This window comes from Petaurus breviceps, unplaced genomic scaffold, assembly GCF_028583685.1.
Source record: "Petaurus breviceps papuanus isolate PSGF00001 unplaced genomic scaffold, PetGlider_PUasm1.0 176, whole genome shotgun sequence".
In the NCBI taxonomy this organism is placed as follows: Eukaryota; Metazoa; Chordata; class Mammalia; order Diprotodontia; family Petauridae; genus Petaurus; species Petaurus breviceps.
Window position 1 is genome coordinate 8,610,413 of NW_027185771.1, and position 27,595 is coordinate 8,638,007.

The window sequence follows — 27,595 nt, forward strand, 5'->3', positions numbered from 1 at the left end:
GTTCTATCCACTGTACCACCCAGCTACCCCCAGGAGGTGGATACTTTAAGCATATTATTGACAAGAGGGAAAAATTTATGCAAAAAGTATAAGTACTAGTACTAGCCCCAAAAGAAAAAAACCTGAAAACAAATGAAATGCTCAATAACTAGAAAATTAAATGACAATATATAAATGTAATGGGATAATTATTATTGCTCAACAAAGGTCAAATATGAAGGATTTTTTAAAATAAGAGGGATGAAATGATGACATGGTGAACTGATTAGATAATGGATGTGTCACACAAAATGAGTAGGTAAGGATGGTTTGTGATCTACAGCTTTAGAAAAAGTACCCACGCCAATAGAATATAGAGTACTTGAGTTTGTATTGATACCTTCATCACCTAGCACAGCGCCTGGTACATCATAGATTCTTAATAAATGATTATTGATTGATGAAATCACAAATCCACCAAGATAGCCTTAAATCTTTACAGACAGTCCCCCGCTCACAAATGAGGTGCACTCTCAAAGTTCATTTGTAGGATCTGCAAACACATTTCCATGTAGAAATGACATTATATATGGTTGGGTTCCTAGGCTATCCCCCCCAAAAAGCATATTTAACCCATAACATAACTGAGCCATATGGATGGACTCACTTGAATTCTACTGAACCCAAAAATAAGGAGATACATGGAGTATTTGATCTCCTTTCTCACAGTCAAGGAACAATCCTATAAAGAAAGTCAGTCAACAGTCATTTATTATGCTCTCAGTGTATACCAGGAATTGTCCTAAATGCTGGGGAGCCAAATAAACAAAAGGGTCCCTACCCTCAATGAGTGTACATTCTAAAGGGTGACTACATGAAAACAACTATGTACGTATGGAATATATGTATGTGTGTATATGTACGTGTCTACACATACACATACACACATGCACACACACATACAGGGTAAATCAAAGAGTCTCAGAGGGAAGGCTCTACCAATGGGAAAGGCCTAGAAAGGAATCCTGAAGAAAGTAGGATTTAAACTGAGTCTGAAAGGAAACCAAGAGGCAGAGGTGAGGAAAGAGAGCATCCCAGTCATGGGGAAAGTCAGCGAAAAGGCATGAAGCTGGAAGACAGGAGTGTCAGGTATGGGGAGTAGCAAGGAGGCTGCTGTCAATGGATCACTGAGTATATACAGAGGGAATAAGATGTAAGACTGAAAAGATAGGATTGGGCCAAGTCGTGAAGTTCTTTAAATGAAAAATGGGGTTTTCTTTTGATCCTTGAGGGTATAGGGAGCTACTGAAGTTTATTGTGGGGAGTAAAGGAGGAATATTTTGGTAGTTAAGTGAAGGTTATACTGGAGTGAGGAGAGACTTGTGGCAGGAAGACCAACCATCAGATTTCTGCAGTAGTCTAGGTATGATGAGGGCCTGCACCAGGGTGGCAGCTCTGTCAGTGAAGAGGACGGAACCTAAGCAAGAGAAGAACAGCTAGATTTGGAAATGGGATGGATGTGGGATGAAGGAGAGGGGGCAGTCAAGGATGACTTGGGCAGATGGTGGTGTTGGGACGAGGGGAGAGATAATGAGTCCTCTTTTGGCCATGTTGACTTTGAGATGTCTGAAAAGCAATTGATTATGTGAGCTTGGAGGTCAGGGGAGAGATGAGGGCTGGATACGTAGAACTGAAGAATTATCTGCATTGAGATGAGAATTGAATCCACGGAAGCTAACGAGATTTTGAAAACTCTGAGATTTGTCTTTTGGCTCCCTTCTTTCTACACTCTGCCCCATGCCTTGGTTCCCCTACCCCTGGGTCCCAGGGTCTCCAAGGTTCAGAGTCTTTGAATCTCAGGCAGGTGGTCATTTGTATGTGTGGATTGTCTTCAAGTGAGAGACTACTTTGATATAAAAGAGAAAAGTAGATGAATGGACAGATGACAGACATATAGATTTGTTCTTGTGCTATATGCCAAATCCATAATGAGATATATGAAAAAGATAAAGGCCATGTAAAAAATCAAGCCCATGTACTGCATTGGGACATGAAGAGACCTCTAACACAGCAGGGGGAAGATTTCAGAGAGAAAATGGACAATAACCATAAAGAACGAGGTACACCATTGGAGGGGGTGCCCACACTGACAAGACCACAGATCCAGTGAAGAAATTAAATAATCTACAAGAGATGAATATATCTGGGAGGCTAGGTGACATAGTGAATAGACTGAACCTGGAGTCAGGAATACCTGAGTTCAAATCTGGCCTCACTTACTGGCCATATGACCCTGGGAAAATCATTTACAAGTTTCCTGCCTCAGTTGCCCCATTTGAAAAATGACGATAATAGTTGTACCTACCTCCCAAAGCATATGAGATTATTGAGGCACCATGCAAACTTTAATACTGTTGTTATTATTATCTACGCAAATACCTAAGTGAATCTCTGATCTCATCTCTACAGGTGTTCTGATCAACAATGCAATCACACCCATTCATGCCTGCCTGGGCTATATGACTCTTGTCCTCATGTCCCATAAGTTCACCATAGGAGGGCCACCTAATCTGCTAGGGGACTTCCCCCCTTTCTCTTGACATTCCCAGGATATGGTCTGTCCACGGGCCATCTCTGCCTCTCACCTCTTATTTTTCACTCCTACATTTCTTTGATAGATATCTTCTACTCTACTGCCCCATCATAATTCTCAATGATGCATTGTGTCGGTTTGCTCACACATACCCCAGGAGTCTCTGCTTCCATACAGCTGTTATCCCCCCCCCAAAACATCTATCTACACATCAATCAATCAATCAATGCATCAACCAATGAGCACTCATCCGAAGCCTATGATACACTCAGCCCCCTACTAGATGCTGAGAACACAAGGACAAAAACCCCCAATGGTTCTCCCAATCAAGGACTTTACAATATAATAGGAGATATAATACGTACACATATGAATATAGGCAAATGGATTTAGAATACACAAACGTAAGTATAGATACAAAATAAATACCAGGCAATTTGCAAAGGCAGCCCTAGCGAGTTGGGGGGGGGGGCAGGAAAGGTCCCATGAAGGAGATGGCCCCTGAGCTAAACTTCAAGGTAGCTAGGATTCTAACAGGAAGAAATGAAGAGAGGAGCTGCTTCTGTGCATAAGGGAATATATACCAGAGCAGCTTAAAGTTACACTATGACTTTTGGGGTACTGTGTATGTATATACACATGCATGTACACATAGGTACACACATAAGTACATATGCATATATTGTGTGCATATCTTATAAGTTACAATATGTATATAGATATATGTGTGTACGCACACACACACATACACACACACCTAAGGAAGCATGGCAGAAAGGGTAAAGACATTGGCTTAGAAGCCAAAGAAAAGCTGGGTTCAAATTCTCCCCTCTGCCACATACTGGCTTTGTGAAGCTGGGCAAATCACTTAAATTCCCAGTTCTCTAGGCAATTCTCTACCACTCTAAGTAGCAGAAAGTTCGGGACCTCCCCAGGGACAGGGATTTTCCTCACGTGGAAGTTTTCTATACCACTGAAATCACAGGACCAATTCTTATCCCCAAATGCCTGAATAACGTAATATGTCATCAATACCCCTGGGGAACCGAATAAACATTGATAATGGATCTGGAGTGTTCCCCATCACCATATCCCCTCATTGCTCTGTTTTGCATTTATGGCATTTGGTTTCTGGATATAAAGTTGAAAAAAAATGTATCCACATTTAAATTTACCACTGTTCCAACCTCCAATCCAAAAACTGGCAAAGGCAAAAGATGAAACCCAGAACATTCTGCTATACCCACAACATCTTCATGAAGCACCCATGTGTCTTTTTTTTTTTTTTGCTTTTTGGGGGGGGGGAAGGCAGGGCAATTGGGGTTAAGTGACTTGCCCAAGGTCACATGGCTAGTAAGTGTTAAGTGTCTGAGTCCGAATTTGAATTCAGGTCCTCCTGACTCCAGGGCTGGTACTCTATTCACTGTACCACATAGCTGTCCCAGCACCCACATGTCTTGATGCCCAATTAGGAGCCTACCAGTGATTTGACTATCCAGAACCAGCTTAATCAAGTGACTAAACAGATACACATCTGTTTGTGGCATCACCTATGAGTCAGGCACTGTGCTAAAGGCTGGGTTACAAAGAGAGGCAAAAGACCATCTCTACCCTCAAGGAGCTTACAATCTAAAGTAGGAGGCAAGCATACAAGTATGTACAAATAAGTTATAGACAGGAAAAATCAGAAATAATTAAGAGACAGAAGGCACTAGAATTAAGAGGGATTGGGGAAGGCTTCCTACAGAAGGTTGTCTTTGAGTTGGGACTTAAAGGATGCCAGGGGGTCAGGAGGCAGAGAAGAGGAGGGAGAGCCTTCCAGACACTGGAGACAGACACAGAAAATGTCAAGAACCAAAAAATGTAGTGTGTTTATGGAACAGCGAGCAGACCAGTGCTACTGAATCAAAGACTATTTGGTGGGGAGTGAGGTGTAAAAAAACTAGAATGATGCAGGAGGGGATGAGTCAGAAAGGGCTTTGAATCTCAAACAGGGAATTGATCCTGGAGGTGTTAAGGAACCCTTGGAGTTTACTGAGTAAGGAGGTGACACAATTGGACCTGAGCTTTAGGAAAATCACTTTAGTGGCCAAATGGAGGATGGATTGGAATGGGAAGAGACTTGAGGTAGGTGGACTTGCCACTGTGTTTACAGTAGTCCAGGCATGAGGTGATAAGGGTCTGCAATGGGGACTGTGGGTTTTTTTTCAGTGTTAGAGGACAGAAGGGGATATAATTGAGAAGTATTGCAAAGATCAACAGGCCTTGGGACAGCAGCTTGGACATGGGGGATGAGAGAACGTGAGGAATCCAGGATGACTCCTAGCTTGAGGGACCAGGAGGATGGTGTTGCCCTCTACAGGAATAGGGAAGCAGGGAGGAGGAGAGGGTATAAGGGGCAAGATGATGAATTCTGTTTGGGACATGTCTGTTTGTAACTTTGCAGAATGTGGGGAGCTCTGCAGAGAATATGCCCTAGAAAATCCTGTGCAGTTGTGGCCTTTGCCTCACCTGTCTGGTCTGAGGAATGATAGCTAGCAAGTCTCTTTTCCTCTCTGGGTCACAATCTGCTCACGTGGAAAAGGAGATGGTTGGAAGGGATGATGCCTCAGGTCCTTTCCAATTTAAAAAACTCTATGTTCTAAGGGCCCTTCTTTCTCTGAATCCAATGATCCCAAGTCCCCTAAGGTTTGCAAAACACTTTACACCTTTAGCTTACTGGATTCTCACAACAGTCCTTCAAGGTGCTATTATTATCCTCATTTTACAGGTGAGGAAACTGAGGCTGAGAGAAAAGTGCCTTGTTCAGGGTCACAGAAGTAAGTGTCTGAGGCAGAATCTGACTGAGCCCTGGAGGTCCCACTGGGGTGATTATGTTTCCTGCAGGCGCTGCCCTTTTGTGCCCAATGTAAAAGTGAGTCAGGCTCTCAGAATATATGAGAAATGCCTAAGAAAAGAGGAAGCATTAAATTGTCATCCTCTCCTCAGGGTTTTAGGCCTCCAGAGAGGTGGGCCAGGGGCAGGAGCACAGATGTTATACAAAGGGCTCCAGCTTCTCATTGGGTGGCACTCCTTAGGAGCCCCCTCTGAGTCTAATGAATGGGCTTCTCCCTGGGGCTGATGAGTGTCCTCAGATGACTTCTGGAAAGCAAGTGCTTTTTCCTCTCTGGGTCACAGTCTGCTCATATGGAAAAGGAGAAGGTTGAAACCAATGATGCCTCAGATCCTTTCCAACTTAAAAATAATCTGTGTTCTAAGAGCCCTCCTACCTCTGAATCCTATGATCCTACACCCTCTTATCTCATCAGAAAGACTGGAGTCAATGACCAGGGAATCACAGAGTCTCAGAGCTAGAAACAACCTCCAAGGGCATTTGGTTCAAACTGGACCCAAATCCAGGAATCTCCTCAGCCAGGCACCCTCCAAATGAAAGTGGCTAGAGACGGGGAACTCCCTTTCTCTTCAGGCAGCCCCTTCCTTGGGTGGGAAGCATTCTCTCATATTAGCTAAATTCCCTTCTGTAACTCCCCAGCTGTCATTGTTCCCAGTCCTGCTCTCCAGGGTTAACAAGGCAAGTAGAAATCTCCCTTACTCCCTTAAAACACAATCTAGCTCTCACACCTCCTCTGAATCTTCTCCAGGCTAAACACCTCCAACTATAACCAGTAATCCTATAGCAGTTTCAAAGTCAGCTTGTCCAAGATATATCTCTCATTCTCTTTCTCCCCAAGTCTCCCCCTCTTTTGAACTTCCCTGTTATGTATGCCTCCATCTTCCCAAGCATGGTTCAAAACCTCAACTACTCACTCTCACTCATCTCCCACATCTACTCCATCGCCAAATCTTGTTCATTCTTGCCTTCATGATCTCTCTTTTATAAATTTCCTTTTCTTTTCTGACATTAATGCTGCCCTAATTCCGACCTTTGACACCTCCCAAATGAACTGTTGCTAGAGCCTTCCAGTTAGTCTCCCTGCCTCAAGGCTCTCCCCCATCCAATCCGTCCTCCACTCAGCTGCCAAAGTGATTCTTCTAAATCAAAGAACTGACCATATCAGCCCCTCCTCACCCCACACACACTCAGTAAACTCCAGTGGCTTTAGGATCCAACATAAGAGCCTCTGTTTGGCTTTTAAAGCACTTCACAATCCGGCCCCTTCCTACCTTTAAGAATCTTTTAACCTATCTCCTAGAGCATCTAGATAGAGCATTGGATAGAACATTAGGCCTGGAGTCAGAAAGACTCATCTTCTTAAGTTCAAATCTGGCCTCAGACACTTCTAGCTGTGTGATTCTAAGCAAGACACTTAACCCTGTTTGCTTCAGTTTCCTTATCTGTAAAATGATCTGGAGAAGGAAACAGAAAATCCCTCCAGTATCTCTGCCAAGAAAACCCCAAATAGAATCACAGAGTCAGACACGACTAAAAAACAACTGAACCAATCTATTAACATGACCATCCAGGACACCCCATTTCCCATCATGCCTTTGCACTAGCTGCCCCCTGAGCTTGGAATGCTCTTCCCCCCATTATCTCTAATTCCTAGCTTCCCTGGCTTAATTCAAAACTCAGATCAAATCCCCCATTATGGAAGAAGCCTTTTCTGCTTCCCCCCCCCCAGAATGTGCTCCCTCTCTTCTCAGACTGCCTTGTATGTGTACTGGTTGTTTTCATGTTCTCACCTAGCATTTGTATAATGCTTTTTTAAGATTTGCAAAGCACTGTACATATGTTATCTCAGTTGATCCTCACAACAGCCCTATAAGGTAGGTGCTATTATTATCCCCATTTTACAGATGAGGAAATTGAGGATGAAAAAAGTTCAAGGATTTGCCCAGGACCACATAGTGTCTGAGGCAAGAGGTGAACTCAGGTATTACTGATATTCTAACCCAGGTATGGGGAACCTGTGACCTTGAGGTCACACATGGCCCTCTAAGTCCTCAAGTGCAGCCCTTTGATTGAATAGGGCTGTACTTTGACTGAAGTTTGGTCAAAGAGTTGCACTTGAGGACCTAGAAGTCCACATGTGTCCTCGAGGTCACATGTTCCCCACCCCAGTTTTAAACCATATGACCTCCTTGAGGCTGGAGGCTGTTTTTACCTTTCTTTGTGTCCATATGTGTGTGTGTATACACATACACACACATGTATTCGCCCTTGGCACTTTGGGGATCAAGTCATACATAGGGTTACTTTCCACAGCATCTTTCCCCTGGGTTGACTCAGCCAGAAGAAGCCAGAAACACAGTGATCTCCATCATTCCAGAGAGACTCATTTTATTCATTAACTACTTGGCTGGCCATGAAGGTAGGAACCATGGTGGGAGGGTCAATGGCCCTGGTGAGTCAGAGCCTTGAAGGGATGAGATAAAGCTGGTCAAGCTGGGAAGTGAAGTCATATCCTCCAGGCTCCAACTTTAGGCAGGAGGTGGGTCCAGTACAGACACAGATAGAAATACAGGAGAGTCCCATCACAAGACATTTAACATCCAAGACTTCACTTGCCATACTGCATTTCACCTAAGGAAATTCAGCTATGGACTGAGCAAAAAGAGTAATTTCCATGGTGCGGCTCTTCTCCTCAATGCTCCCAATAAGGTGAGATAAAGATGAAACTCGAAAATCACATGTTATTTGTGGAATCCTTTCAAGGTATCTTCTCTCCCCTAATTGTCAGTTTCCCTGCCAGCTAAACCTATTTTTGTTTTCCTCTAAATTCTGGTTTCCACCTCACTTCTAATCGACAGTTTAGCTGGATATTATGAAAAATAAAGTTTACATCCAATTGTTTCCATAGGAACCATGTTATTTCCCCTCCCCATCCGGATTCAGAAAGATTTCTTTTAAAGACCATAGCCCCTTTGGAGCTGTTCAAAAACACTGTACTCTCCTTTCTGAGCTGTTTCATCTTTCTTTCTGACTTACAACCAAACTTTATATTCTTTACTATATAGAAGTTTTGTTACTTTGGTCATCAATATAATCACATAGAAATATTAACCAAATCCTCATCCCCTCCTATATGGATGATGAATACTCAACTTTCCTTTTTAAAAATATACTTTATTTTTTTCCAGTTACATGTAAAAATAATTTTAACATGGTTTTTAAAAATTTTGAGTGCCCAATCCTCTCCTCCTTCAGAAGGCAAGAAATTTGATATAGATTATACATGTGCAGTCATGCAAAATACATTTCCATGTTAGCAATATTGCAAAAGAAAACACAGACCAAGAATACTACAACTTTCTAAGGAGTATTCTAGACTTCCACATCTCCCCTTCCCATCCCTCCCACATAGGCCAACAAAATAAACTTCCTATCTAAAAAAATCACTATCTATAAAATAAAGACCAAATTCCTTTGTAGGTCTTTCAAGGGCCTCCACAATCTAGCCCTACGCCATCTACTCAACCTCCCACCTCACTGCTCCCCAGGACTCACTCTCCTCTTACAGTTAGGTCAACCTCCTGTAATAGTAATGGAAATTTGAAGATCTTCCCTGCCCCTTAATAAGTCTAAGGGAATTGGAAGACCTTCCCTATTTTGAAGATATACCTTACCCCCTAATAGATTGGATGTAATCACATGGAGCCTGTGGTGGGAGGAGTTTGCTAAAGAGTAAAGCAGAGCCCACAGGAAGCTGAGAGTCAGAGTAGCTGGACTGGAGGGAGGAGAGAGGACACATCTGAGAGAGACAGTTAGGCTTGTGAGTAAATGTTGGTTTGTGGGAAGGCTAAAGGATGCTGTGGCTCTCTGTGCTATTATGGCTTACTAACTTCTTTGCTACTATGATGGAATTGGCTTACTGGTTTGGGGATTTGGTTTTCTGGTGTGTGAATAAATGTTTTGCTTCTTCTATATGGAGAGTCTTATATTTTGCAATCGAGCATTATGCAGCCATATTTGTAATGGTGAATATTGCATTGGCACTACACTTTCTCATTGTTCCTTGTACACACTATTTATTCCCACCTCCCTGTCTTTGCCTCATACTCTGCCCTTATGCCTAGCTTTATCCATGTTCCAATATACATTGTCTCCCCATTAGAATGGAAGCTCCTTGGGGCAAGGACTGCCTTCTGCCTTTCTTTGTACCCTCAGTGCTTAGCTCAGTGCCTGGTACATAGAAAGACCTTAATAAAGGTTTGTTGACTGACAAGTCATACCTGAGGTCTGCCATGGAGCTTCCTTTGACAAATCTGGCTGGCCTACAATGATCACTTTCTTCTCTGAACTCTGATACAACCTCTCCTTTAGACCCCATACTCAAGCACTTAATGAGATTGGAACCTTGTTTGTTAGGATGACTTTTCTTTGTTTTGTTTTGCTACCCTCTGAAATCTCTTATTCTCCGCATGGCATGTTCTGCTAATAACTTTTGTTTGGCCCTTTTTTCAAGGATCAAGATTCAATCCAAGTCACAAAATCTCAGCCAAGACACATCCCTGTTTAGGCAACCAGACTATACTTACCTTAACGAGGAAAGGAAGAACCAGGGATACTCTTCTTGTCCTGGACACACTGCTGTTCAGACGTCTAAACACAATTTCAGGATCCCCAAGAACAGGCGGCTCTCTGTCGCCTGGGCTTCCCCAGGCCAGGTATTAACCATGCTGGGTAACTCAAGAGATGATCAACAACTCAAAGGTTTGGGGAGGTTTCTCTGTATCCATCATACACCATGCCTCATTTTCCTTTCTCTGTATCCATCATCCACTATACCTCACTCCCTGCCTGTTCCCCAGCCCCAAACTGCCAAACCACCCTTACCTGGAAGCCGCGATCTCTGCTTTCTGCTTGGCGATGGTGGCTGCTCGTTCTGCTGCCTCAACAGCTCGGTCGACCTTCTCCCGGATCTTGCTGGCCCTCAGCGGAATCAGGTTCTTACGTTTTCCACTCACCAGAATGTTCTGCTTATATTTCCCTTCCTCCTTTGTGCCATCCGGGAAAGTCATGCACCCATAACCATGACGTTTATTGTTGGCCCACTCCCCCTCATACTTGAGTCCGTCGGAGCGCTGGCTCAGCCCAAAGCCAGATCGTTTGTCATTCTTCCACTCGCCCACATAGGTCTCGGTTGTGGTGGCATCGATGTCATCCTCAATGACAGACAGCTCCGCCTCCCCCTCACCCAGGCTGATGGTGGAGTTAATGTCACTGGCAGTGGAGCTGACCGTACTCATTCCAGCCTCGCTGCGGAAAGAACTCTGCTTGCTCCTCTGGCTGGCCAAGCTACTCTTGGATTCCGATTTCCGCAGCTTCAAGCCACTCAGCAGGGACCGCCGGAAAAGCCCCTTTTTCTTGCTCTTGAGGATCTCGGCATCGCTATGAGCTACGAGGACGAAGCCTCCCCGGGACACCGCAGGGCTGCCGGCCACAGCAGGTGAGGCATCGGGATGCAGTGCCGTGCCATTGGTGTGCTCACTCCTCAGCGAGTTGATGGACGTCCTCAGGGGTGACCTGATGACCGCAGCCATGCCGTACGGGACACTCTGCCGGACGCCATAGCCTTGGCGCATTCCACCAACCCATTGACCCTGGTAAGTCCCTAGGAAAGACAGAAGACAGAAGAGTGAGCTGTTGTTTCAGTCCTACATGTGGCACAACATAAGTTAAGGCAGGAGAATGTCCTCTACAACAAGGAGACCAACTTTTGGAAGAGAGAAGAATGTGGTAGAGAGTGGGGAAGATCTTTCATCATCTCATTCCTCTATTAAAAAACCTTCAGGAGCCGCTAGGTGGCTCAGTGAATAGAGCACTGGCCCTGGAGTCAGGAGGACATGAGTTCAAATCTGACCTCAGACACTTAACACTTACTAGCCATGTGACCTTGGGCAAGTCACTTACCCCAACTGCCCTGCCCTCCCCCCTCCAAAAAAAGGCAAAAAAACCAAAACCTTCAGTTACTCCCTGCTGACTATAAGATGAAGTCTAAACTCCTTAACTTGAGAGTCAAGGTCCCCTGCAATATGGCACCAATTCATGGACTTTCTGTCCTACTTAGGCTGATCTCTTCCCTGTTCCCCCAAACATCCTCAGTCAATTCCAAATTCTGTACCTTTGCCTGTTCCCTAACAGAGAACTGGCCCAAGATGGTGACAGTGTGAAAGACTAGAGTTCCAGAATGGGTACTCTCAGATTAATGAGCAGTCCCTCCAAGAACAAGAAAATCCCTTGGTCAGCAGGCTTGGACTGGAGAGAAGATGGGAAGTAGGAGGGCCTTCCTAGCTGTTCCTCTTGGATCTTCTTTCCCCCAGAGGCGTTTGTAAAAATAAGAACTCTCCCCTAAAGTTATCCCCAACACAAAGATTTACAGAATCCCAAATCTGGTGGATTCAGACAAATCACAAGAAAAAAAAAATCAGTTAAACCATTTGAATGAACTTTCCAGTCTGGTCAGTCAAAACTATCCATTGAATAGTCTGGCAGTCTTCCCTCCCCCTGCCATCATCTACGCTGAATTTACCAGAGGCATGTGTCACAGTAGATAGAACAAGCATGATGATCTGGGTTCAATTCCTGCTTCTGGCACAGACTTGCTGAGTCTCTGAGCAGGTCATTTAGCTTCTCAATTCCCTTCCCTTTCTCTCTTCCTCCCCCTAAGCTACTCTAACAATATAAGTGACCATGCAGGTGACCAACTGGATTAACAGAATTAAAACAATGCAATCATAGGTCTAGTACAATCAAAAACTTTAGTGCACAGAGTCTAGATCTGGAAGGCCCAGAGAGGTTAAATAATCTGCCCAAAATCACACAGGTTATAAGAAACAGAGGTAAGACCAGAACCTGGAGAACTGTCCAATCCATCATTTTTTCCACTCTGACCAACTTCCATACTGCCTTCAACCCATCATGGGGATCTCTGAGTTCATCCATTCAGTTGCCCTTTTTTTACAGATTAGACAATTGAGGCTCAGAGGGGACTTGTGCAGGATCATAAAATGGGTAAATTATTTGAGGCAGAATTCCAACCCAGGTTTTCAAGTACTGTACTTTATCTACCACCATTTTATTGATTTATTTATTTTGGGACTCACAGAAGACTTTCTAGAGAAAGTGGCATTTGAGTTCACCAGATGAAGGGTCAGAAACCTAGGGCATGGAAAAAATCCCATGTGATTCGTTTGGGTCCAGCCCTCAGCAAAACTCTAATCCAATCTCTCTTCAAAGATTCCATCAGTGTGGATGTTACCTCCACCACAGACTTTCTTTGTTGTAGAAGATAATCTGTATTAACTGCTATGGAAATAAAAATGAATCACCTGGTGAAGAACCAGGTGAAATGAGCCATGCTGGTTCTTAGATGACAGATCAACAGACAGAGCCTTGGTCAAGGTTATATATTCATAGTAACAATATTGTCAAAGGCAGCCAAGTGATGCAATTGAGAACAGAACTTGAAGTCAGGAAGACTTGAGTTTAGATCTTGCCTTAGACACTTACTGGTTGTGTGGCACTGGGCAAGTCACTTGAGGGTCTCTGAGCCTCAGTTTCCTCATCTGTAAAATGAGAGGGTTGGGCTGGATGGCCTCTAATATCTGTTCTAGTTCTAAATTTCTGATTCTATGATTCCAAACTGGGGGGAAATGGAAGAGGAGACACCTCCCTCTAGAAAGTCACATCAAGCTGTGTTAGAGGAAGGAGAAATAAGCTATGGATGTAGTTGGAAGAATTTGGGGATGAGCAAGAGAAAGGCAGGACTAAGATGCCAGTTAAGGAGCCCCTCATCCCAAGGCAGCAGAAGACACTGAGCACCTGAGACCTTCAGGAGCCAGAAGGATCCAATTTCTTTTTGTTTGTTTGTTTGTTGCTTTTTGGAGGAGGAAAGGCAGGGCAATTAGGGTTAAGTGACTTGCCCAAGGTCACATGGATGGCAAGTGTTAAGTGTCTGAGGCTGGATTTGAACTCAGGTCCTCCTGACTCCAGGGCCAGTGTTCTATTCACTGCAGCCCCTAGATGCCCCTGGAAGGATCCAATTTCTGTCCTTTGGGTGGGGGGGGTGGGGAATGGATGGGGTGGCCTCAGTCCCTTTAACTTCTAGGCAGTGTAATCCTCCCTGCTCTGGGGAAAAACAATAATTGGAGACTAGATATAAAACAAATAAAAATTAGACCTCTTGCAGAAATAGTGATGGCTAGTCTTCTTTCCCCTTAGCAGTTAGAAAAGAGAGTCCTTAAAAACAAGAACTGGTTCATTTCTGTCTTTGTGTCCCCCTTGTATAACACAGTGCCTGACATATATTAGGTCCTTAATGAATGTTTTTTGATTGAGTGATTACAGCAATGCTTAATATTCTATAATTTCTCTAGTTTTAGATTGTAAATTGATTTTTCTTGTATTTTTTTCTTGGAATATGGCTAATGCATACATTTTTATATGTCTATACATATTTGTAATCAGTTTCATTTCTCTTGCCTTCTCAATAAATAGGGGAGGGGCAGCTAGATGGTGCAGTGAATAGAACACTGGATGTGGAGTCAGGAGGACCTGAGTTCAAATCTAGCCTCAGATACTTCACACTTAACTAGCTGTGTGATCTTGGGCAAGTCACTTAACCCCAATTGCCCTGCCTTTCCCCTCCAAAAATAAAAAATAAATAAATAGGGGAGGGGAATAGGAGAGGATTTGGAACTGAAAATAAAATAAAAATGAATTTAAAAAAATTCTAAATTGTCCATCTATATTGATAGAGGGAGTTTCCTCACCAGAGAACTAATGAAATAACAGATCTTGAAGATTAAAAAAACACAAACTACAAAACAAAAACTTTCCAGTTATCAAGGTTTGCTCTGTAAACATAATCACCTTTTAAGCCTTCCAGGAGCCAAAGCAAGAGAGTAGAAAAATCAGCAGGTGGTGGGAAGGGCTAAAATCCTGTTGTTATAAACAATAATTCAACATCTAGATTGTCTTTAAGGTCTATAAAGAAATTGCTGAAGTTTAGGTATCATTGTACCCATTTTACAGATGAAGAAACTGAGGCTCAGAGCTGGGAATGGGCTTGTCCAGAGTTAACACAGCTACTAAATGTCCTTGATGGAATCTTTATCTTTTCACATCTTTTTTGTCCCATCACCCAAAGCAAATGTCAGATCTCAATTGCTATTCCAATGTTTCCAATTTCCAATAGAAAAAGGGCCCCTAAACTATTTATATTGACTTAGAAAAACATATAGTATTATTATCTATGTTCTATTACATGTAAATCATTTTGTTAAATATTTTACAGTTACATTTTAACTAATTTGGGCTGCATTTGGGAGCATATATGGCAGTATGTTTGACCACATGGTCTGATATCCTGTGACCTCTTAGATCATAAGGGTGCCCAATGAGGAAGTCCAAAGCCAGAGTCATTTGAACGGATTTTGGAAGAATGGAATCCCAGAGGGGGAAAAAAGAACTATGAGAGCTATTGTCAGTAAGGAGGAAAGGAACATCTTACAATCAGTGTCACCAAATGGACAACAACCCTTTCTCTCTATCCACACAGTAAGCACTCTAGTTCATGCCCTCCTCACTGCTCCTAATACTAATGGACGTTCCTGTCCCAAGTCGTTCTCTACTCCAATTTATCCACAGCAGAACTGCTGAAGTAATATTCCCAAAGTCTAATTCTGACCATGTTACTCCCCTGCTCAATAAACTCTAATGGTTTCCTATTACCTCTAAAATAAAATACAGACACCTCTGTTCTGCATTTAAAGCTCCCTATAAGTGCCCCAAGGGGATCCAAGTGCATCAATGTCTATCGTGAGGGGTGGAAAACCTTTCAGAGATAGCCTGTTAAATCTTCATGTATTCTTTCCCTAACTGGGGGGAAGGTTAAGGTTGCCCATAGATCACCTCATCTCAAGATGGTTACTCTTCATTCAGATGCTTTGGTCAAGGTCAGATAAAATGGGGGGGGGTGGAAATCCCCTTTAGAAAATGCAGATACTATACCACAGACAGATATCAACTAAAACTATAATTATCAGTTAGTACTCTTGCAGGAATTAGTTGATAGTCCACAGAACCCAAGACAGGACCTAAGGGACAATGTGATACATAGAGAGGGAAAAGCACCAGATTGAAAACCAGAGAACTTGGGTTCAAATCCTAAATCTGCTGTGTATCACCAGTGTAATTTTGGGCAAGTCTCTTAAGGATGCCTCAGTTTCCTCATATGTAAAATTAAGGGGGTGGACTAGATGGTGTCCCAGCTCCAAGTCTATGATGATGCCAAGAAGAGGGAGAAGGAAGGAAAGGTATGCTGGTAGACAAAGTGGGAGATGCAGAGTTCCCTAGCTTGTATCTTCACAGTTTTTTCTGAGGGCTGGACCCAAACAAATCACAAGGATTTTTTCCATGCCCTAGGTTTCTGACCCTTCATCTGGTGAACTCAAATGCCACTTCCTCCAGGAAGTCTTCTGTGAGTCCAAAGCTAATGAAGAACTTCCTCCACTCTTAGACATAAAGGTATTTTGTTCTCTACCTTTCTGATGAACTTTTATGAAATATTATATATTCTATAGAGATTTATATTTGTGTCTTTCCCTCCTATTTGTAAGTTCTTTGAGAGCATAGACTGTGAATGATGATGAAGATGATGATGATGATAACAGCCAACAATTAATTATATGGCACTTTAAGGTTCACAAAGCACTTTACAAATATTTCATTTTAACCTCACAACAACCCTAAGTGGTAGGTGCTGGTTGGTGTCTAGCATTGGATGAGATAATATTTCCAAAGTGCTTAGCACAATTCCTGGCACATAGTAAGCTCTTCAGAAATGCTTATTTCCTTCCCCTTGCACACACCCCAAGTATAGTATTCTTCAGTGAGTTAGCCAACCAGCATTTCATAAATGCCTACTATGTGTCTGGCATTGTGCCAAGTGCTAGGAATGCAAAAAAGGCAAAGGATCCCTACCTTCATGGAGCTCACAGTCTGCATTCAGTGAGCATTTAATACATGCTTGTCAACTTGAAAAGAATTGAAGATCAACCACACAATCAATCATTAGGAAGGCCAGACCATAAACTTACCCAAATCACTTGCCAACTCATCTAACACATACCTTGAAAGGTCCATCAGCAATATAACCAAGCAACACTATCCTGAGTTAGGCTATATCAATACCTTAGCTGTTGAGAAGTTATCCATTTAATACAAAGAGGCTTAACCTGGAGTCCTTGAACTTGTTTTGTTAATGTGTTGATAACTGCATTTCAATACACTTTATTTCTTTTGAAATCTTATGCATTTTACCTCATGTATTCAAAACCCTGATTCTGAGAAGAGATTCCACAGGCTTCACCAGACTGCCACAGGGCTCTCTAGATCCAAAAAAGGTTAAGAAGCCCTGGTTTAAGAATTTTCGTGCTGCAGTAACAGCAACACTGTGTGATGACCAACTTTGATAGAGTTGGCTCTCGTCAGCAATGTAATGATCAAAGACAATTCCAAGGGACTCATAATGGAAAATGCTGTCCACATCCAGGGGAAGAACTATGGAGTCTGAATGCAGATTGACGCATACTATTTTCTCTTCTTTTTTTCTTTCTCATGGCTTTTCTCTTTTGTTCTGATTATTCTTCTACAACAAGATTAATGTGGAAATATGTTCAATACGATTATGCAAGTATAGTCTATATCAAATTGCATGTCATCTTGGGGAGGGGGAGGGGGAAGAAAGGAAAATATAGAACTCAAAATCTTATAAATGTGAATGTTGAAAATTACATATAAATAAATAAATTGAGGGGGAAAAGAATATTCATGCTGCCTGACTGGTTTCCATGTTGTGGTTCCCTGCAATGAGGCAGGTTGGCTTTAATAATAAAAACAAATCCTTACATTTGTAGAATTTACAAAGTGCTTGACAGTTTACTGAAACTGCCCTCTCCAAAACTGCCAATGATGTCTTCATTGCAGGGTGCTATAGGGAAAAGACTGATGGATTTGAAATCTAAGCACAAATCCTGGCTCTCCCACTATCCCATTGTGTAAGATTGGGCAAGTTACTTGACCTTTCTGAGACTCATTCTCCTTAACAGTGAAATGAAAGGGTTGGATAAGATCACTTCAATGCTCCCTTCAACCTCTATGAACCTAGGAAATAACCATAGCCTTTTCTCAATCCTCATTCTTCTTGACCTCTCTACAACATTTGACACTACTGATCTTCCTTTCCTCCTGGATACCTCTGGCTTTTCATGATGCTGTTTTCTCTTGGTCTTTCTTCTACCTCTCTGACCAATCCTTCTCAGTTCCCTCTGTTGCATCATGATTCATGTCCCACCTCTATCTGCCCATATCCTGGGTGCCCTTCTCTTATCTCTATATTCCCAATGGCCTCAGAAGCTCTCGTGTGTTCAATTATCATGTCTCCATAGATAATGACCAAATTTACATATTCAATCCTAGTTTCTCTCCTGAGTTCTACCAATGTAATGCCTGTTGGACATTTCAAACTGAATGATGACCTGGAAACATCCCTAACTCAATGAGTTGTCTTTTCCCCAAAACCCAACTCTCTTCTGAATGTCCCTGTTTGCATCAAGAAGGGACATCACCATCTTTCTAATGCCCCACATCAGCAAACTTGAGTCATCATCAACCTCTCACACTCCCTCATACCACATCTCCAATCAGTTGCCAATTCCTATTTCTACCCTCACAGCATCTTTCATATCAGCCTCTTCTCTCGACTTGCAGGGCCTCATCACCAAGACTACAGTTCCCTTTATTGGCCTCCTTGCCTGACACCTCTTCCCTCTCCGAGCCATCATCCCCACAGTGGCCTGAGTGGTATTCCTATAGCACTGATTTGACCATGTCATTCTCCTGTTTGATATACTCCAATGGCTCTCCATGACTTCCAGAATCAAATTTAAATGCCTGTGTTTGACATATAAAATCCTTTGCAGCCTGGCTCCAATTTGCCTCTCCAGCCTTGTTATATGTTACTCCCCTTCAAGCATTCCACGGTCTAGCCAAATTGGCCTTCTTGCAGTTCCTAACATATGATATCGCATCTCCCATCTGTGTATCTTTGCAAGGCTGTTCTCCCTGCCTGAAATACATTCCCTCCTCCTCAACTCCACCTCTTAACATCCCAAGTTTCCTTCAAAGCTTAGCTCAAGCATGACCTCCTATATAAGGTCTTTCCTGATGCCTCCAGCTGCTAATGCCTCCCCCTTAAAAAAAAGTTACTTTGTATTTATATATCTATGTATATATATTGTGCATATATATGCATATTTTGCATATATGCACATCTAATATACTCATGTCATACATATTTTCTCCCCCTGTAGAATGTAAGCTTGTTATTCTATTCTTTATCTATGTTTGTCCAGCACCTGGCACATAGGATGTACCTGATAAATACGTGTTAATGAACTGATTGATTGATTTACAAAGCACACACACATACATACATCCATTTGAGTCTCCCCAAAGGAAGCCCCACAGAAGGATACATCACAGGATTTAAAGGTCATCTAGTCTAACTCCATTATTCTTCAGAGGTGGAAACTGAGGCACAGAGAAAGGAAGGGACTTGCCCTGGGTCACACAGGTGGCATAGATATGTCTAGAACCTAGTTCTCCTGACTTCCTGTACTCAGAGCTCCTTAGGCACAGTGTCTCAGTGAAATCTCTCTCTGCTAAAATCATCATGGCTTCATCCTGTTCATTCTACCATCACAAGGGCTACCAAACTCCTATGGGGGCAACTCTTAGCTCTGCAGGTGCCCCCTTTGCTCCTAGTTCTGCTCTCAAACTGTTCCATCCACAGCAAATTAAGCAACAGGAAGACAGAAGTCTGGTATAATGGATAAAGCACCAGATTTGGAACCACAACGACAAAATTTTGGCCAGGACATTTACTATTTGTGTAAAACTGGGCAATTCACTGAACCCATTTGGGTCTTAGTTTCCTCATCTTTAAAAGAGGGATGTTAGTGCTTGTAGAAGCTGGCTTTTTTTTTGAGGGGGAGAAGGCAAGGCAATTGGGGTTAAGTGACTTGCCCAAGGATGTTGGTGCTTGTAATATCTATCTCATATATGTTGTGAAGATCAAACAAGGAATAAGGGAGTTAGCAATGTTGCACAGTGGATAGAGTGGTGGTCCTACTATCAGGAAGCACCTGAGTTCAAATACAGATTTTAAACACTTATTACAACCTCTGCCTTGGTTTTCTCATCTGTAAAATGGGGATAATAATAGCACCTACATCCCAGGGTTGCTGTAACTAATGAGATAATGTCTGTAAAGTCATTTGCAAACCTTAAGGTATTATATTAATGCTAGTTATTAAATTGTGAAAAGTACTTTATAAAATTCAGAGTGCTATAAGTGTCAGTCATTATCATCATAACTGAGAATCAACATAAGCTCAAAGTTTGACAATGTAGAGATGGAAGGAACTTTATATGTAGATTTTCCATGAAGAAGCTCATGATTAAAGCTGGATCTGAAGTCAATCTTCTGGGGGGATCTGTCCAGGGTCCTGAAAGGTTCCTACCTGGCTCACTGGAACTAAGACTTTGTGTTGGCAGACAAATGCCCACTGCTGACAAGTGGCTTTGAGGTCCTGGCAATAAAGTAGTAAGTAGCTAAGATATAACTAGAACCCAAGGACTGACAATGCTCTATTTCATCAAAAACTCCTGGAGTTACTATTCCTATGATTTAGATAAATGACTATTCTTTTCTGAACTGACTACATTCTTTGCCTCATCCTCCTCCTCCTGCTCTTCCTTCTTCATCATCATCATCTTCATCACCAACATTTCTTTATCACTTTAAGATTTGCAAAGCACTTAACAAATAGCATATGATTTAAACCTCACAACAACCCCTGGGAGGTAGCTGTTATTATTATTATCTCCATTTTACAGACGAAGAGACTTTTCCAAGGCCATCCCACTGATAAGTGTTTGAGGCAAGATTCAAACTGGCATCCTCCTGACTAACTCCTTATCCACTCATTACTGGAGTGACACAATGATTCCAACAAAGTACTAAAATCAGTCACAGTCCAACAGTGCATGCCCTCCACTGAAAGCTCTAGGATCAGATAAATGGAATGTTGGGGATGCAGGCGCCAGCAAATCAAAACTTCGTAGGATATCATAGTATTTAGAACCGGAGGAGACTTTAGAAGTCATGTAGAGGAATCCTGGGAGATAGGTATTGTTATTATCCCTATTTTACAGGTGAGAAAACTAGTGTGTTTTAATGGAAAGGACCCTAGACTTAGAATCAGAAGACAAGGTCTCCATTTCTAACTTTTCAACTTACTGACTCTAAGCCTCAGTTTCCTTATCTGTACAATGAGGCTTATGATACTTGTACCACCTGTTATTGTTATTGAGGAAGAAACAAAGGTCTAATAAAAGTGGAAGTGACTTGCCCAAGGTCACATAAATAATGAATGAATGGAATGAAAAGTATTATTCACTTACTATGTATTAAGCACTGGGGATACCTACCAAAAAATTATAAATTTTATAATTTAAATTATATAATTATATTATAATATTATATAAATATATATAATTGATACCCTCAAGAAGCTCACACTTTAACAAAAGACAACATAAGCTAGAATATTTAGTGCCAGGGAACTGAAAGGTCCTTAAAGTTCTGAGGGTGGGCAGATGGCAAGGCCCAAGAGTTGTTAGGGTGCGTTGTCTGGAAAGCAGCAAGGTGGTATAGCAGATAAAGCACCAGCCCTGGAGTCAGGTAGACCTGAATTCAAATATGACTTCAGATACTTAGTAGCTGTCTGACCCTGGACAAGTCACTTAATCCTGCATTCCTCAGTTTCTTCATCTGTCAAATGAGCTGGAGAAGGAAACTGCAAACTACTCAGGTATCTTTGCCAGAAAAACCCCAAATGGGGTCAACTGAACAACAACAACATGGGCAGGTCAGGTGGCAATGCCTGGGCATCTAGAGGACATAGCAGTAAGACCCTGTAAACCTAGGAAAAATGGTATGTGGTTCACTGTCTTACCAAATGAATTATAGCTGGTGACTCTTCATTCAACCAAATGGTGGCTAAGCCTCTAACCACAAACTTTCAGGAAGGAGTATTACAGTGGCACCTGAGACTGGAGTGGTCCAATGGCTCTGCATTATCTCCCTTGGGTAAGGGAAGGGGTCGGTGTGCAGTACCTGGTGGGGAATGGGCAGTGGGAGCTGGGGTGGGGGACAGGAAGGGTTACTGCTAGGGCCACAGGACTAGTAAATAACAGAGCCAGGATTCAGCCCCAGACCTTCTGACTATAAATGCTATACTTAATTCCACTGTTGATGAAAAAACTGTGCTGCATCTTCCTCCATCTCACCCCCATCCTTGGATCACAAGCATCTTGATGGCAGGAAGTTTTTTCAATTTGGCTTTTATTTCTAGAATCCTGGCAAGCAATAGATAATAAATATAAAATGTTAGGTATTACTGTTATAATGTTGATGATAATGTTACTTAAGTCAATCAATCAACAAGCATTTATTAAGTATCTATTGTACAAAGTGTCCCAAAAGTCTCTGTACAGTTTTATGCTACCAAAACACTAAGACTTTTGGGACACTCTGTATGCTAGGTTAGATTCTGGAGTCAGAGATTTGTCCACATAAATCAATATTTGCCTAGGAGCTTTTTCTCCTCAAGAACGGGAAAAGAATAGGGCCAAACAAAAGAATCACAGTAAGCAGATATTCTGGATCTCAGAGTTTGCAAGGGACTTCAACAGCCATTTTATCCAACCCATATCTAAAGCAGGAACCCTGGAGGACAGCGCTGAATCTAAAAGTGACCAAGGGCAGCAAAGCTAAGGAAGGCGTGCCCTCCAACAAACATAGACAAACTCAAGTGTGATTAATTCCTAAAAGGGATGTGGAGAAAGGGCCAAAAGAGTTTAAAAGGAGGCGGAAGGGATCTCTCCTCTCCTTTAAACTGTTTAGCCTTTTCTCCACATCCCTTTTAGGAATTTGTTTACCGTTTTGGAGGGCGTGCGTCCCTTAGCTTTGCTGATGGACTATGTAATGGTCAGCAAGTATTTATTTGGCGTTTACTATGTGGCAGGCACTCAGCTAAGCACTGGAGATGCAAAGAAAAACACAGTCCTTGCCCTCAAGGAGCTCACAGTCTAGTGGGGGAGACAACATGCAAACAACTATGTACATACAGGGCAGCTAGGTAGCAAAGACTCATCTTCCTGAGTTCAAATCTGGCCTCAGACATTTAGTAGCTGTGTGACCCTGGGCAAGTCACTTAACCCTGTTTGCCTCAGTTTCTTCATCTGTAAAATGAGCTGGAGAAGAAAATGGCAAACTACTCCAGTTATCTCTGACAAGAAAACCCCAAATGGGGTCATGAAGAATCAGACACAACTAACAACAAATATATATACAAGATATATTCAGGGTGGATGAAAGGTAATTGACAAGCTACTTGAGGGCAGTTAATAAATTTCATAGCTGTATTATCTCCAGCAACCTAGCATAGCCTCTTTTTAAATTTTTAATTTTATTTTTATTTTTTCCCAATTACACATGAACAAAATTTTTAACATTTGAGTTTTTTTTTTAATTTTGAGTTCCATATAACCTCCCTCCCTCTCCTCTTCCTCCTCGAGAAGGCAAATAATTTGATGAAGATTATATATTTGCAGTAAAGCAAAATATATTTCCATATTAGCCATATTACAAAAGAAGATAGACCCAAAAAACACCCAACAAAAAAACAAGAAAATTAAAAAAATATGCTTCTATCTGCATCTGACTCCATCAGTTCTTTCTCTGAAGGTAGATGGCATTTTTCATCACAAGTCCTTTAGAATTGTCTTGGATCATTTGTATTACTGGGAATAACTAAGTCATTCACAATTGATCAACATAAAATGTTGCTATTACTGTGTACAATGTTCTCCTGTTTCTGCTCACTTCACTTTGCATCAGTTCATGTAAGTCTTCCAAATTTTTTTCTGAAGTCAGCCTGCCAGTCATTTCTTATAGCACAATAGTATTCCATCACAATCATATACCACAACTTCTTCAGTCATTCTCCAATTGATGGACATCCACTCAATTTGTAATTCTTTGCCACCACAAAAAGGGCTCTAACATAGCTTCTTGTACATTTTAAGGGTCCAGTATTTGATAAGTGCATAAATGAATGAATGCCAGCTACCACACTGAACATTTGTATCGGAACAATATTAGATGTTAGTTTCTAGAGTTCTCCATTCAGTAATGTGCTGAAGTTTTTACTACACACACACACACACACACATATATACACTCATATACAGGGAGTATAGCTTACTTACTAGTTGTGTGGTATTGGACAAGTCACATTACCTCTCACAGCCTCAATTTTCTCATCTATAAAATGGGGATGGGGGTTGGGAGTGGGGGAAGCTAAATATCTAAAGAAACTTCCAGGTTCAAATCCTATGATCTTGTGGCTCTTGGACTTTCTACCAATGATGCCCAAATAGAGATGTACAGAAATAGTTCAAAGCTTTCTAGTATGAAGAAGGATCAAGGATAATATTGAAGAATGAAGCAGTGAGGATTGTGGAATGAGCACAGGCCTGGAAAGCCAAAAAGCCTGAAAAACTGGGTTCAACAACCTGATCTGTGGCTTTCTAGTGATGTTAGCTCAAACAAGTCCCATCTCCCAGACCCTCAGTTTCCTCATCTGTAAAATTAGGGGGTTGGATGAGATGGTCCCTTCTAATTCCAAATCTACGAGCCTGTGACTCAGTGATGGCTAAAGTAATTTCTAACACTAGACAAAATCCTTTCTGGGGGGCGGCCAGGTAGCACAGCGAGTAAGAGCACCGGCTCCAGTGTTGGAATGACCTGGAGATCGAATCCCGGACTCAAACACTTAGCACCCACCCAGAAACACCTGGCCGTGTAACCTTGAGCAAGTTACTTAACCCCAATTGCATAGGGGCGGCCAGGTGGCTCAGCGAGTAAGAGCACCGGCTCCAGTGTCAGGATGACCTGGATCAAATCCAGGCTCAGATACTCAGCACCACACCCAGAAATAACTGGCCGTGTAACCTTGAGCAAGTTACTTAACCCTGATTGCTTAAGAAAAAAAAATCCTTTCTGAGTCAAGTCTAATTCTAGTAGAGGCAAGGGAAGGGAATATGCATTTATTAAGAACCAACTATATGTCAAATACTGTGCTAAGAATTTTTTTTTTTTTGAAATATACTACTTCATTTTATCCTTATAACCAACCCTGTGGGGGAGGTGCGATTATCATCTCGATTTTACAGATGAAGAAATTGGGACAAACAGAGCTGAACTGACTTGCCCAGAGTCACACAGCTATTAAGTATCTTAGGCTGAATTTGAACTCAGGTCTTACTGACTCCAGGCCCAGCACTGTACTTCCTACACCACCTAGCTGCCTCCAAATAAACATTTGTTTAAAATTAACAAGTCCCTCATATACATGGTCTCATTTGATCCTCTCTCAAGTTTCTGTGAGCTAGGTAGCACAGGTGTTGTTATTCCAATTTTATATCTAAGGAAACAGGCTCAGAGAGATCAAGTAATTTGATCTTGGTCACACAGCTAGTAAACGACAGTCCCTGGATTTGAACTCAAATTTCTCCTGACCCCAAGACAAGAAATCTTGACACTACACCCTGTTGTTTGTTTAAAAAAGAATCTTGTTCAGATCCCCTTCATCTAAGAGGCATCACAATGTAACATTCTAGAGTTAGGAAAATCCAGGTACAAATTAAGTCTCTGATACATCATAGCTGTATGACTATGGACAAGTCAATTTCACTGAATCCCAGGTAAACACTTTAAGGAATAGTGGGTTGCTATCTGCCACAGTGGTAAGAATTTATTTGATACATCTTCAGATTATATAACCTAAAACTTCAAAGTTGCAACTGTGATTATTTATTGGAAGAAAAAAAAAAACATCCCTTCCCGATAATCCCTCAGAGGTGTCATGGATTTGGTGTCCCAAAGCAGAAGGCGATATATTACCAGATGCTTAACACTGGTGCAATCTGAGTGGCTGGTGATTTTACAGTGGAAATGCTGGGAGTCATCTTAATGACATATTTGATCCAGAAAGATCAGAGCATAAAGCTGGTCCCGCACGGCATTATCACTGTGAATGCTCAAATTTTACGGAACGCTGACAATGGAAGAAGCACTGAGTGAAAAGAGGCATGGTCCTGCCCAAAGGGGTCAGCTCACCCAGCATTATCATCCATCAGCCATGTGCAGCTCCAGGCCAGAATCTGGCAGCTATCTGCAAGCAATAGCAAACCTAGATCTTTCAGGGCAGTGGAGAAAAGAATAGTGCCTTTAGGGGAGGGAATAAGAAATTAAGAAACAAACTCTGTAATTCTCCAAATGGGAGCCTGCTAGAACACCTGGCTCAACCTCTTCCACTCAGGTTTTTATTACCTACAAAGTAATGATGTCTGGACCTCTTTAACTGGACTGGATCTTTTGAGCCACTTGAGATGTAATAAAGGAGAAATGTGGTGTGATCAAAAAAAGAATCAGAGTCATGAGAGCTGGTGTGTACAGGCAGCTAGACTGCAATACTTAAGAGTCAAAAAGGTCAGGGGTTCAAATCCCACCTTGCACACTTAGTGGGGTGACAGTGGGCCTTTTGCTAAACCTATGGCCAGCAGCATGGAAACTGCTGGCCAAATCCATTTGCCTCCATGTTCTCCGTTATAAAACAGAGATAGTAATAACCTGCCTCACAGGGTTTGAGGGAAAATCTAGATAAATGTAAAAGAAGTACTTTGAAGACTTCCAAAAACTTTTTTAAATGATCAGCTTTATTATTAGTTCTGGCCTTTCCCCTAACAATCTCTGTGAGTTCTCCTTGGGTAAGTCACTTCCCCTAAGTTTCAGTTTCCTCATTTTCAATGAGGAGACTGGGCTTGGTGAGTTCCTCTCCAGTTCAGATTGGAACAGTACCCTGGTCTTGTACCCCTCTGGGCAAAAAGTCACCCCTCTTTCACCAAAGTCCTAACCTGAGTCACCTGGACTTGGAGACAGCATTAGAACACACACGTGGAAATGAGGATTTGATATTTGGTTTCTGTTTGGGAAGGAGAGAGGGGCAGCACAGCCTGGCTTAAGTATGTGAGTTGTGAGTATGTGACTTGCTCTGGACATACCCACCCCCTACAAAAAGCCCATGCAATAACACTCTGCTTAGCAAAAACGACGGTTGCCTAATCAATCAAGCAGAGTGCTTCACACAGCATTAATTACACAAGGCTGAGAACAAGTGCCCATTGGAAGATGCAGCATCCATTATGCGGTCAGAAGCCTCCCAGCCAGGGCCAACCTGGGCGCTGGAGCCAGCAGCATGGAAACCGCTGGCCATATTCAATTGCTTTGAAAGAACATTCTGAGAATCTTCAGAAGAGGCAGAATGAGAGAATGCTGTTTCTTCGGGGAACTCACCAGCCTAGGATCTCCCCTCCAAGGAGAAAGAATTGGAAAATGGGAATAATAGTACCTGCCATCCAAGGCTGCTGTGAAAATCAAATGAGAAAGAGCTTAGCACAGTGCCTGGAACATTTAATAAATACTTATTCCCTTCCCTTTCCCTCTGGGAGGGAGAAAGTGATATGCTGCCACCCATTTAGAGAGGGAGGAACTAAGAAACAGAGACCACTTGGGATTTCACAATCATAGGAAGTAAAGAGGGTCCAATGTTCAATCCTAGAGCAAAAATAGTTATAAAAATGGAGTCTGTTTCATTGGCATGGTAAAAGACTACAAATGTAAAATGTTACATACTCTGTCAAGCATGGTCCATGCAGAGTCGGTTTGACTTAGCTGTTTCTGGGAAGTCATGTGAAAAGAGGCAAGGTGTATTTAGAAATTACTATGATACTGAAAATAAAAGATATAGACACAACTAAAAAACTACAAACATCAAACTAATTAATACAAAAAAGATGTGTTAAAAATTATATTATTCTGGATTATC

General features: G+C 42.1%; 1 protein-coding gene across 1 annotated transcript in view; it reads right to left on the reverse strand.

The window, feature by feature from the left end:
* Positions 1-27,595, reverse strand: part of JPH3 (junctophilin 3) — a 198,321-nt gene that overhangs the window by 129,568 nt on the left and 41,158 nt on the right. Inside the window, exon 2 of the mRNA XM_069085594.1 lies at positions 10,350-11,127. Coding sequence (XP_068941695.1) covers positions 10,350-11,127 — 778 coding nt within the window. The remainder of the gene's footprint in view (positions 1-10,349; positions 11,128-27,595) is intronic.